The sequence below is a fragment of the Sciurus carolinensis genome, chromosome 8, assembly GCF_902686445.1.
Source record: "Sciurus carolinensis chromosome 8, mSciCar1.2, whole genome shotgun sequence".
In the NCBI taxonomy this organism is placed as follows: Eukaryota; Metazoa; Chordata; class Mammalia; order Rodentia; family Sciuridae; genus Sciurus; species Sciurus carolinensis.
Window position 1 is genome coordinate 91,218,302 of NC_062220.1, and position 13,426 is coordinate 91,231,727.

Genomic DNA, 13,426 nt, shown 5'->3' on the forward strand with positions numbered 1-13,426 from the left:
TGACTGGTTGCTAGGAAGCTGTCATGGGGGGCGTTGTTCCTTTGAATCAGCCAGAGAGTCAGCAGAAGTCCCAGAACTGGAAACTCTTGCATGCTGGACTCATAAAGCACATTCTTTCCAAATAGCATTTTTTATCTGGAAGTAAAAAACTGAAGGACTTGTGTTTGTACAGCAAATTTTACTCTCTCTGGACCATTCTGCAGCCATCTTAACTTTTATTTTTACAGCACTAGAACTGGATATTATACCTATAATAATCTTTATGATGATCTTCATGATTATGAATATATCCTTGTTTTACAGATGAGAATATTGAGGCTCAGTGATGTGAAATGATGTCCCAAGACCTCACAGAGGTCATTAACTTGGAATCACAGGTTCAAAATACACAATAGCCCCCAAGGAATCTTTTTTTTTTTAATTTCTCTTATTTTTTATTTTTTAATTTTTTACAGACTGCATTTTGATTCATTGTACACAAATGGGGTACATCATTTCATTACTATGGTTGTACACCATACAGATTCATACCATTCGTGTAATCATACATGTACGTAGGGTAATGATGTCTGTCTCAGTCCACCATTTTTCATACCCCCACTCCCTCTCATTTCCTTCTACATAATCTAAAGTTCCTTCATTCTTCTCTCACTCCCCATCCACCCTGACCCCCATTATATATCATTCTTCACTTAGGGAAAACATTCGGCCTTTGGTTTTTTGGGATTGGCTTATTTCACTTAGCATGATATTCTCCAATTACACCCATTTATTTGCAAATGCCATAATATCTTTCTTCTTTGTGGCTGAGTAATATTCCATTGTGTATATATAGCACAGTTTCTTTATCCATTCATCTGTCTAAGGGAATCTAGGTTGGTTCCACAATCTAGCTATTGTGAATTGAGCTGCTATAAACATTAATGTGGCTGTGTTACTGTAGTATGCTAATTTTAAGTCCTTTGGGTATAAACTGAGGAGTGGGATAACTGGGTCAAAAGGTGGGTCCATTCCAAGTTTTCTGAGGATTCTTCACACTGCTTTCCAGAGTGGTTGCACCAATTTGCAACTCCACCAGCAATGTAAAAGTATGCCTTTTTCCCCACATCGACGCCAACATCTATTATTGTTTGTGTTCTTGATAATAGCCATTCTAGGAATCTTAAAGATCCAGAATTCTCCTGGATCAGGTTGGGAAAACTGATACTGAAGAAAGGAACTTATGATTCAGTGATGGCAGAAATGAAATCAGACCACTGATGAGTGTAAATGAGTGCAAACACACAGGCAGGGCATTAATTGGAACTTTAACGAAAGGGACATAGCCCTGATGGAGAGCGGGACCAGGCTGCTCTTCACACAAAGGGAGATGCGATTTTGTCAATTTATAGGGTGGACTAAAGTCTGATAATTTCCCATTGGTCAAGGATATGGCTTTAAAAGATTTTTCTTGTACAAACATTTTGGCCTTCAGGAACGAGCAGTTAGTTAATCCCAGAAAACTGCTGTATTTCTTCTATCAGCGCACTCTGGCTTCTATGATGCACCTGGTCTCCGTGTTTGATAAGATTGTTTACAAGAGTAAAGTGGGGGTAGAGAAGAACACAAACCACACTTTTAATGAGCAATAGGTCGTTGAGTTAAGGCCTTGGAAGTGTTAACACAAAATGACCAAGCTGGGTGCAAACTTCATGGATCAGCACAGCATTTATTCAGCAGTGGAGTCAGGTCTCTGGTGGACCCATTTTCCTGGTGGAGAATGAACCACTGGCCAAAGGGGGAATCTATATGCTTATATAGGTTGCACTAAGAGGTGACTTAATTATTGACAGAGCATGTCAGTTTGGGCATTCAGGAAACAGGTTTGTGGGAATTTGAGATTTGTATTAAATGGGCAATATTTTCACTTTGGGGAAGAATGGAGGGCCGGGAGGTCAGTATTCAGTATTTATCTCTTTCCCTCCAGGGTCCCGTTGTACTGTCACTGGGAAAGAATTTATTTTGGGAAGGATCAATGCTTTAGCTTCCTCCCAGAGACTGCCATTCTAGGCTTGATGGACATCTCCTTCCCAGGGATTGTCTTGTCACTGGGGGATATTTGCTTCCTTTCTAGAGATTGTTCTGTCACTGGGAAAGGATGCATTGGGAAAGGATTAATGTTATCAATATGTTGTCTTCTTCCTCACTCCCTCTTCCCAGGCCACACTCTTTTAGGGTTTGTCATTTTCCATATCTTATAGGGAGTGTATCTGCCCTTTGTCCCCATGGTGGCCCCCGACTGTCTAAAAACTAGATTCAACCCACATGCTAGTGGTGGCAGAGCTCAGGGTACAGCCCCAGTCTTTGACCCCATTTCACTCCAGCACAACCACAGTTGTCACCAGCATCTCAGATCTGTCTATCATCAGTCTTATTCTATCTACCCTCTGTGGAAGCCCACAATTCCCAAGAAAGTTCATAGGGCGCCAGAGAAGACCCCCAACCAGGTCATCAAATGTCAAGTCACAACACACCAAAGAAAAGCAGCAACTCTGCTGGGCTTCTTGAACATTGATTGGTCACCAATGGCTTTCTTATGGTCAACTATATGCACAAGTAGACATGGCTCCTGCCCAGTGGCAACTATAGGAATATAAAATAATGCTGGGAGCCTAGGATGTGCACTAGGCATTGGCAAACAAAAGAAGGAATGCGAATGAATGCTGAAAGGTCAGAAGCGGGCCTGCCCCAGGGAAGCCTGAGAGCTGGACAAAGGTGGCAGGTGGAGCTCCAGAGCTGCGTCATTGCTAAGCCCCTGGGTATGGTACGAGAAGAAACATCACAAGAATTGCTCTTTAAAATGTGATACACAGGCTGTTTTTCTGCTATATGCTCCTTTTTTTTTTTTTTTTTTTTTTTTTGTCTTTGTAGTATCCTTGTAAATTAGAAAGATTAAATGTATTATTCTCTCTCATTCTCTATTAAAGCAAAACAAAGGCTTAAAAGCTAAAAGAGATCACTCAAACCTAAGTGGTAAGTAGGGATAAACACAGACCTAGTTCCCGGCCATCTGACTCCAACTAATGTTCTGAGTGCTATAGATATTTTGTTTTTAATATCTGAATTAGATCTGGGAGCTATCTACTCCAATTTTCTACCCAGTATAGGGCCTCTAATATATCTCAAACAAAACGAAGTAAAATTAAAACAACCCCTAATACTGGGAAGTCCATTACTTTTTAAAATCCATTCTTTTAATGGAAGTTCAGTGGATTAGACAAAGGGGAATGAAGGGAAGGGAAAGGGATGGGACTAGGAAATACAGTAGAATGAACCAGACATAACTTTCCTATGTTCGTACATCCAGTGTAACTCCACATCATGTACAACCACAAAAATGGGAAGTTACACTCCATGTATGTATGTATAATCTGTCAAAATACATTCTATTGTCATGTATAACTAAAAATAACAAACAAAAATAAAAATAATACATTATTTTGCCAGGCTCAGTGGCACAAGCCTCTAATCCCAGCAATTTGGAAGCTGAGGCAGGAAGATACAAATTCAAAGATAGCTTCAGCAACTTAGCAATGCCCTAGGTAACTTGGCAAGACCCTGTCTCTAAACAAAAAGGGCTGGGGATATAGTTCAGTGGTTAAGCACCCCTGGGTTTAATCCCCAGGACATATATACATATATATTATTTTTCTGATTATTGAAATGATACACATCCATGGAAGAAAATTAGAAACTACAGAAGAGAATAAAGAATAAAATTTAAACTACTCATCATCTCACCACACTGGTTAAAGTTCATGACCCACAAATGACGGAGGCAGGAGACAGGAAGCAAACCTCAGATTAGTAAGCTGTCCTTTATTCTGCAGCAAAGTACATAGATCAGGCATGGGAGGGCCCATTTTCTGGGTATGGAACTGGCCCCTGAGTTACAGAAGGAGTCTGGGTTTTATAGTCTCATTGAAGACTGAGAATGTGCAGTTTGGACCGTCTGGGGCTAGTTGTACAGGTTAGAACTTTAAATTAGGAGGGTAGTTGTAAAAAGGTTGAAACTCATTCTTACAGGAGTCCAGATCCTGAGGGATGAGTACTCAAAACTTGCCCATTGTTTTACTTTCCCTGGGATCCATTGTTTCCCAGAGTTTCAATATCTGCTGTCCCTCCATTTAGGACTAATGTGCGATGGGGGAAGGTCAAAGTCCAGGGTCCAGCATTCAGTATTTGCCTCCTTCCTTGAAGATGCACTGGGGTTGGGAAGGGGTAAATGTTTGATTTTGGTGGAGATGCTGGGGATGAAACTGGGAAGCGATGAAAGTTTGCTTTATCCCCTCAGGGCCCATTGTTATTGGGAAAGGGTGCACTGGGAGAGGTTTAATGTTTGGCCAATTTCTCCTCCCTCCTCCCCAGCCTCTTCCCTCTGTTTTTCTTGGGGAGCTGTCTTGTAGGAATATTATTTTCCATAATGCTTCAACTGGCATGTCCTTAAGTTTTCCCTTGCTAATAAAAAAGAAAAGAAATACATGTTGATTATTTGTGCCACTATGTAAGATAATATCCAAGATAAGATTTATATCACTTTTTAGAATAATATCTTCCAATCATATATACCCATCCAGTCATATATAGCCAGTCCAATATATTCATCTTTTTAAAAATTAGGATCCTATTTTACATACTATGTTGGGATGAGATTTTTCTCTATTAATGTATTTTCTTGAGAATATAATTAAAATTTTCTGGGTGCTATCCCCAGCACCATGAAAAACAAAAATCATACAACACAATTTGAAAGGCCCATCATATGTTCATTCATCTTTGTTGTGCCATAACTTAGTTAGCTACCACCCCAATGTTGGTAATTTAGGCCTTTGACATGTTTTACCATTATAAACAACATGGAATGAACATTACTCTTTTGACCTATTCTTGAGATAATTTATTCATTGCAACTTTATAATAAATATTAATAACAATTTCCAAAAACGTTAAAAGAATGAGATGTTATTTGAAATGCAATTTTATGGATTAAACTAAAGAAAACAGATAAAATTGATTTTGCTCATTGCTCTCTGAGACTGTCGCTCATTAATTAAATGGAACAAATGTTTTAGAAAGCTGTTCTTATTCATGATTCTAGGCAATGACTATCAACAGCCCCTAAAATTACAAAAAAAGGAAACAAGACCAAAAAAAAAGGAAATAAGACAACCAGACAGCACACGACTCCTGATGGTCTCAGCAAAGTCTAGGTTGTGAAATTTTAAAGGACAAGCAACTGATCTCTTGACAGATAAATTTCCAGTGTGTTGGGGCAGAAATAAAAATCTTATACAAAGCTATTTTAGAAACATACCCACTAATTGCAATGTACGAATTTTTTTTAGGCCCTAATTCAAACAAATTATTACCAAAAACATTAATGCAAAAATTGGGAAAAATCTGAAATTATCTGAATATTTGATGATGTTAAGGAACTATTGTTAATTTTTTAGGTGAAATAGGTAATAGGCTTAAGTTTCTAAAAATAGTCCTTATCTTTTAGAGATACCTATTAAAATATTCACAGATAATATAATATGGTTAGGATTTGCTTCAGAATAACCCAGAGTAGGAAAGGAAGGAACAAAGTAGAGAGAAAATAGATTCACCATGAGCTTATAACTCCTGAAGCAAAGCAATGGGTCCATGAAGGTTAATCATCCCAGTCTCTTACATGTTTTAAACTTTTCATACAAAAAGTTCTTTTTCTTGATATTATGCTGAAATTGGTCCTGCTTCAATCTGTAGCTAATCCTGTTCTCCAGATCCGCATCTTTCAGGCTGTGGTTTTGATCCTCCATGGGGTCATGAAACGAATTGAATGGTTTTCCACCAACCTTTGTTTTATATGGGATGGAAAAGAAGAGACATGGCGATCCATCCCATTTAGCATGCTCCTGCATTTGATTGGTAGGGCTGCCTGTAGAACTGTGTTTAGCAGGTTTCTGGAGCTATATTCAGGCAGAGCAGGAAAGATTGAAGTGATGGATTCAAGATGTCTGTCAAAGACAACAGTCAGAGAGAGAGGCAACTATACCACCAATTGGTCAGCAAGGCCCCTTGAGTTTTACTGTGGGTTGGATTTCTTCCAAAGTCCTGTGATTGGAATCTAATGACTATTAGTAGATCTGTTTCAATTGCTCTTAATTGTCACTACCCTGTGGTAGGAAATAAAGCTAGAAAAGGAAACTTAATGTCTATAATTACCTCAGACTTCAAAGGACATCTACATATGCAGGACTGATCATACCCACCCAATGGTCCCTACCCACCCAATTTTGAGCCAGTCTAAAACAGAAACAGGAAACAGTTCAAAAGGAAACCAAAAGATAAGAGACAATATTAATGGTACTATTTTTCATGATACATACTATTTTATGAAATGTGTGTATAATATAATATGAAGTATTTGTGTATGAATTAACCACCCCTAAAGTAGACATATGCAATACATCAGATACTGTATATAAAGACATATAAAATCATAGCAAAGAGGGCCGCGTTCCGCGCCATGGGGACATGGCAACGTTTGTTGCTCTGTGGTGGGGTGTCGTTCCTACGTGGTGGCGGGATTCCTGTCCCGCTTAGGGGAAGCCGATCATTGGTGTGTGGGCGCCAGTTATCTGGCGCTGACAGTGAGATCCTAAAACAAAGAAGAACACAAATCATGTCGTGAGGACTTCCAAAACAGAAACCGATAGAAGGTGTTAAACAAGTTATAGTTGTGGCTTCTGGGAAGGGTGGAGTTGGAAAATCTACTACAGCAGTGAACCTTGCACTTGCACTGGCAGTGAATGATTCATCAAAGGCCATTGGTTTGTTAGATGTAGATGTGTATGGTCCTTCAATTCCAAAAATGATGAATCTGAAAGGAAATCCAGAATTATCACAAAACAACCTAATGAGGCCTCTTTTGAATTACGGTATTGCTTGTATGTCTATGGGCTTCCTGGTTGAAGATACTACACCAGTAGTTTGGAGAGGCCTTATGGTAATGTCAGGCATTGAGAAACTTTTGAGGCAGGTAGATTGGGGTCAACTGGATTATTTAGTTGTTGATATGCCACCGGGAACAGGAGATATGCAGTTATCTGTTTCACAGAATATTCCCATTTCAGGTGCTGTGATTGTCTCCACACCCCAGGACATTGCATTGATGGATGCACACAAGAGTGCTGAGATGTTTCGAAAAGTTCATGTGCCGGTTCTTGGTCTTGTCCAAAACATGAGTGTTTTCCAGTGTCCAAAGTGTAAACACAAAACTCATATTTTTGGTGCTGATGGTGCAAGGAAGTTAGCACAGACCCTTGATCTACACCCTAGTATAAGGGAGACTTCAGATACTGGCCAGCCAGTTGTGTTTTCACAGCCTGACAGTGATGAGGCCAAAGCTTACCTGAGGATTGCTACGGAAGTGGTCAGACGATTGCCACCACCTCCAGAATGATTCCCCATGTCCCCTGGAAATTGTCCTCATACTTGATCATAGGAGACTTTGAAAATGAGTGCTGTGGTGAAAGAACCTTCAGAAATAATAGCAATCATGATTGTTTTAACTCTAAGGAAACAATGTCTTGTTTTAGATTCAATAGCAAATAAAGCTGTAAAGAAATAAAGCTATGACCCACAAATAAAATTTTCATATATCAATGCTAATTTCTATACTTAGGATTTTTTTTTTTGGTGTCAGCTGCATGAAACTGCATTTTATTTTATTGAACTACCTCTTGAGGAATCATGAGTTACAGTCCCACTATGGAGGAGAACTACATTATTTCAGGACAATGGAGTTAATCATTTAAAGGAAGTACTAAATTTGTACATGGACATAAATGTAACACCTCCCCTCCAGGCAATTTGGTCTGGGTTTGAATACTGTCTTTAGTATTATCTTGGACGTGTTATTAATAAAGTTGAGCCTCTGCTTGTTCATCAAGACCAGACTCTTAGCCCAGACTTCATGAATCTCCATCTTCAGAAATAGTGCTTGGCATGTGTATTATTAAAATTTGAATTTGTGATGGCAGTAGTAATTATAAATAATAATATCTATCAAGTACTTTCTATGTGTCTTTGCATTCTTCCATTCATATGAGTGGAATACTGTTCATTTTACAGATGAAGAAGCGGAGGTATAGGAAGGTTAAGTGTCTTGCCAAGGGTTACTATTTCTAGTGATGAAGTTGGGATGTGAACTTGGGTAGTTGGCTGCTGGATTCCTCCTTTTGTACACCAGTGTGCCTTTGTTAATGTCAAGAGAGATATATTCTTCACCGTGGCCATGAACCTCCCCCCACCAGTGCCTTTTAGGAATATTTCATGGAGTTCATGTTTCAAAGAATATGCTTTGAAAAACATGTATCTTATCTAGTTAACGCTCAGTCAAGGACTTTACAAGGTCAGGTAAAAGATAGTTGTAAAACTGCAAGTACTGATAAGAATGAGTCATCAGTTAATCTTCAGTTATAAGGAAGTGGCCTAGGATATTTAGCAAATGCTTTGCTGTCCTTTGCTCTGTGGTTATCAGTCAGAAATTTAGGAAAAGAGCTGCATATCATTATAAACATATTTTTCTGGCAACACCCTATACATTGCTATTTGTAGCAGCTGTATGTTTAATAGCCCAAAACAACTCAAATTTTCTTGAATAGGTGAATGGTTAAGCATACAGTAGTAAATGTATACCATGAAATACTACTCCACAGTTAAAAATGAACAAACTATGGATACCTGTAATATCTTGGGTGAATTCCAGAGAATTATGCTGAGTAAAAAAGTCAATCCCAAAAGATTATGCAGTATATGAGTTCATTCATGTAATGTTCTTGAAATGATAGGATTATAGAAATGGAAAACAGGTTACTGGCAATCATGTTATAGAGGGGAGGGGACAGAGGGAATTGAATGTGGCTATAAAAGGACAATAAGAGAGATCTGTGTGATGATGGAAATGTTCTGTATTGTGACTTCTTGGATGTCAGTATCTTGGTTGTGATATTGTATTATAGTTTTGCAAGATGTTACTATTGGGGGAAATTTAGATTAAAGGCGCATGGAATCTGCATTGTTTCTTGCAACTGCATGAAAATCTACAATTATGTCTAAATAAAAATAAAAGTTTAATTAAAAGAAAAAAAATATTCCATAAAATAGAAGAGGAGGGAACCCTCCCAAACTCATTCTATGAAGCCAATATTACCCTGATACCTAAACCAGACAGAGACACATCAAGGAAAGAAAATTTCAGACCAATATCCTTAATGAACATCGACGCAAAAATTCTCAACAAAATTTTAGCAAATCGCATACAAAAACATATTTAAAAGATAGTGCACCATGATCAAGTGGGTTTCATCCCAGGGATGCAAGGTTGGTTCAACATCAGGAAATCAATAAATGTCATTCACCATATCAATAGACTTAAAGTCAAGAATCACATGATTATTTCGATAGATGCAGAAAAAGCATTTGATAAAATACAGCATCCCTTCATGCTCAAAACACTAGAAAAAATAGGGATAGTGGGAACATTCCTTAACATTGTAAAGGCCATCTATGCTAAGCCCATGGCTAATATTATTCTAAATGGTGAAAAACTGAAAGCATTCCCTCTAAAAACTGGAACAAGGCAGGGATGCCCTCTTTCACCACTTCTATTCAATATCATCCTTGAAACTCTAGTCAGAGCAATTAGACAGACCAAAGAAATTAAAGGGATACGAATAGGAAAAGAAGAACTCAAACTATCCCTATTTGCTGATGATATGATTGTATACTTAGAGGAACCAGGAAATTCCACCAGAAAACTGTTAGATCTCATAAGTGAATTCAGTAAAGTAGCGGGATATAAGATCAATGCACATAAATCTAAGGCATTTCTATACATAAGTGATGAATCTTCAGAAAGAGAAATTAGGAAAACTACCCCATTCACAATAACTTCAAAAAAAATAAAATACTTGGGAATCAATCTCACAAAAGAGGTGAAAGACCTCTACAATGAGAACTACAGAACACTAAAGAAAGAAATTAAAGAAAACCTTAGAAGATGGAAAGATCTCCCATGTTCTTGGATAGGAAGAATTAATATTGTCAAAATGGCCATACTACCAAAAGTGCTATACAGATTCAATGCAATTCCAATTAAAATCCCAATGATGTACCTTACAGAAATAGAGCAAGAAATTATGAAATTCATCTGGAAGAATAAAAAACCCAGAATGGCTAAAGCAATCCTTGGCAGAAAGAGTGAAGCAGGGGGTATCGCAATACCAGATCTTCAACTCTACTACAAAGCAATAGTAACAAAAACGGCATGGTATTGGTACCAAAATAGAAAGGTGGATCAATGGTACAGAATAGAGGACACGGACACAAACCCAAATAAATACAATTTTCTCATACTAGACAAAGGGGCCAAAAATATGCAATGGAGAAAAGATAGCCTCTTCAACAAATGGTGCTGGGAGAATTGGAAATCCATATGCAACAGAATGAAACTAAACCCATATCTCTCACCATGCACGAAACTAAACTCAAAATGGATTAAGGATCTCGGAATCAGACCAGAGACCTTGCATCTTATAGAAGAAAAAGTAGGTCCAGAGCTTCAACATGTCGCCTTAGGACCAGACTTCCTCAACAGGACTCCAATAGCACAAGAAATAAAAGCAAGAATTAATAACTGGGATAGATTCAAACTAAAAAGCTTTCTCTCAGCAAAGGAAACTGTCAGCAATGCGAAGAAAGAGCCTACAGAGTGGGAGAAAATCTTTGCCAATCATACTTCAGATAGAGCACTAATCTCCAGAATCTATAAGGAACTCAAAAAACTCTACACCAAGAATGCAAGTAATCCAATCGACAAATGGGCTAAGGAAATGAATAGACACTTCACAGAAGAAGATCTACAAGCAATCAACAAACATATGGAAAAATGTTCAACATCTCTAGTAATAAGAGAAATGCAAATCAAAACCACCCTAAGATTCCATCTCACCCCAATTAGAATGGCGATTATCAAGAATACAAGCAACAACAGGTGTTGGCGAGGATGCGGGGAGAAAGGTACACTCTTACATTGCTGGTGGGGCTGCAAATTAGTGCAGCCACTCTGGAAAGCAGTGTGGAGATTCCTTAGAAAACTTGGAATAGAACCACCATTTGACCCAGCTATCCCATTCCTTGGCCTATACTCAAAGGATTTAAAATCAGCATATTACAGAGATACAGCCACATCAATGTTCATAGCTGCTCAGTTCACAATAGCCAGATTGTGGAACCAACCTAGATGTCCTTCAATTGATGAATGGATAAAGAAACTGTGGTATATATATACAATGGAATATTACTCTGCCATAAAGAATGATAAAATTATGGCATTTGCAGGCAAATGGATGAAACTGGAGAATATCATGCTAAGTGAGATAAGCCAATCTCAAAAAACCAAAGGAAGAATGATATCACTAATAAGTGGATGAGGACACATAATGGGGGGTGGGAAGAGTTAGTGTTAGGGTTAGAGTTAGGTTTAGGGAGGGGGGCAAGAATGGAGGAAGGAAGGACTGTATAGAGGGAAAAGAGGGGTGGGAGGGGTGGGGGGAAGGGAAAAAAATAACAGAATGAATCAAACATTACCCTATGTAAATTTATGATTACACAAATTGTATGCCTTTACGCCATGTACAAATAGAGAAACAACATGTATCCCATTTGTGTACAATAATAAAAAAAAAAAATCATAGCAAAAATACATGAGAAATAGCCTAGCACCTGGCATACACTGGGCATGCAATAGAGAGTTGTTGCATTTGATTAAAATAGTTTTTATTAACGTGTAATAATTGTACGCATTTGTTACGTTTGATGTGATATTTCAAAACATGTATACAAGTGTGTACTGATCAACTGTGTGCATTTCTATCTCCTTATTAAACTAGTTTCAACCTTCCTAATTCACACTATTAAATGAAGCAGTTACTCCAAATGTGTGAAAATAAATGAAGAACACCGAAATAAGAATAAGCAGTGGTTATTTATTCAGAACCTGCAGCAGCAAAGGAATCGACCCCATCACTAGGACTCACAAGCAGGCAGAGGAATGGGAAGGCTTTACGGGGGAAAGAGGAAGGCTTTAGGTGTGCCCTGATTGGAGGTTGTTGACTTAGGAAGCTGGAGGCTTCCTACATGATTGGTTAGGGAAGCATATTTGACTTTCTCTAACTGGTCATAAGTTAGAAGCAAGAGCAAAAATTAGGGAAACTGTCCATTATTAATCAGGTTTGACATTTGAGGTCAATTGCTACAGGGGTTTATTATTTGGTTTCCTGAATTGATTGCTGCAGATAGTAGGTCAGAGCTATATTTTTATAGTTTGGCCGTTATCTGTTTATATTATTAATCTGTCAAATGCAAAAGACTGAAATCATCTTCAGTTCCATACATGCCAGGAACTGCATCAGATGCCAGAAGTACAGAGATGAACATGATGTTGTTCCTGCCCTGGGTGGTGGAGGAAGCACATAAGAAGCTTACAAGGAGGTTTCTCTGTAGACACAATATGGTAGCTTCCCTAAGAAGACCTGCTGACCCATAACCCTCCAAAAATAACTTCACTGCCTTGGAAGGTGATGCAAGGACCTTAGATTTAAGAAATGGTCTTTGTATCTTTCTTGCTGTCATTTAAAACAATGCTCTCAAATGTTAACCCATGGTGTCTTTTTACCTAACATTTTTTAACTTGAGGGTTTGTTTTGTTTTGGTACTAGAGATGGAACCCAGGGGTGCTTTACCACTAAGCTACATTCCCAGACCTTTTTTTTTTACTTCGAGACAAGGTCTCTCTGAGTTGCTTAGGGCCTTGCTAAGTTGCCAAGGCTGGCCTGGAACAATCGTTCTGCCTCAGACTCTTGAGCTGCTGGAATTACACACATGCACCACCACACCCAACTTGGGGGGGGGGGTTCTATTAGTTTTTTTGTGATGCAATATCACTGCATTGCCAAGGCTGGTCTCAATTCCCTGGCTCAAGGGATCCTCTTACCTCAGCCTCCCAGAGGCTTAGACTACAGGTATGCACCACTGTCCACTCTCCACAGACTTTTTTTTTTTTTGGGGGGGGGGGTACTGGGGGTTGAATCCAGGGGTGCTTTGCCACTGAGCACCATGCTCAGCCCTTTTCATTTATATTTTGAAATAGGGTCTTCCTAAATTGCTGAGGGTCTTAACTTAAATTGTCCAGGTTGGCCTGGAACTTGGTGATTCTCCTGCCTCAGCCTCCCACATAGCTGAGATTAAAGATGTGTGCCACCATGACAAACCCAGACATTAAGTCCTGATTAAGACTTTCTTTGGTTTACTATCCCCTCTGCTCTTATGAACCAGAAAA

The 13,426-nt window shown here is 38.7% G+C and overlaps 1 protein-coding gene across 1 annotated transcript; it reads left to right on the top strand.

The window, feature by feature from the left end:
• The first annotated feature begins 6,550 nt into the window (after positions 1 to 6,550).
• On the top strand, positions 6,551 to 7,713 carry LOC124991687 (iron-sulfur protein NUBPL-like). Its single transcript, XM_047562424.1, is given in 1 exon segment — positions 6,551 to 7,713. A coding segment is annotated over 1 exon segment (936 nt). The 3' UTR covers positions 7,487 to 7,713.
• The last annotated feature ends 5,713 nt before the right edge of the window (positions 7,714 to 13,426 follow it).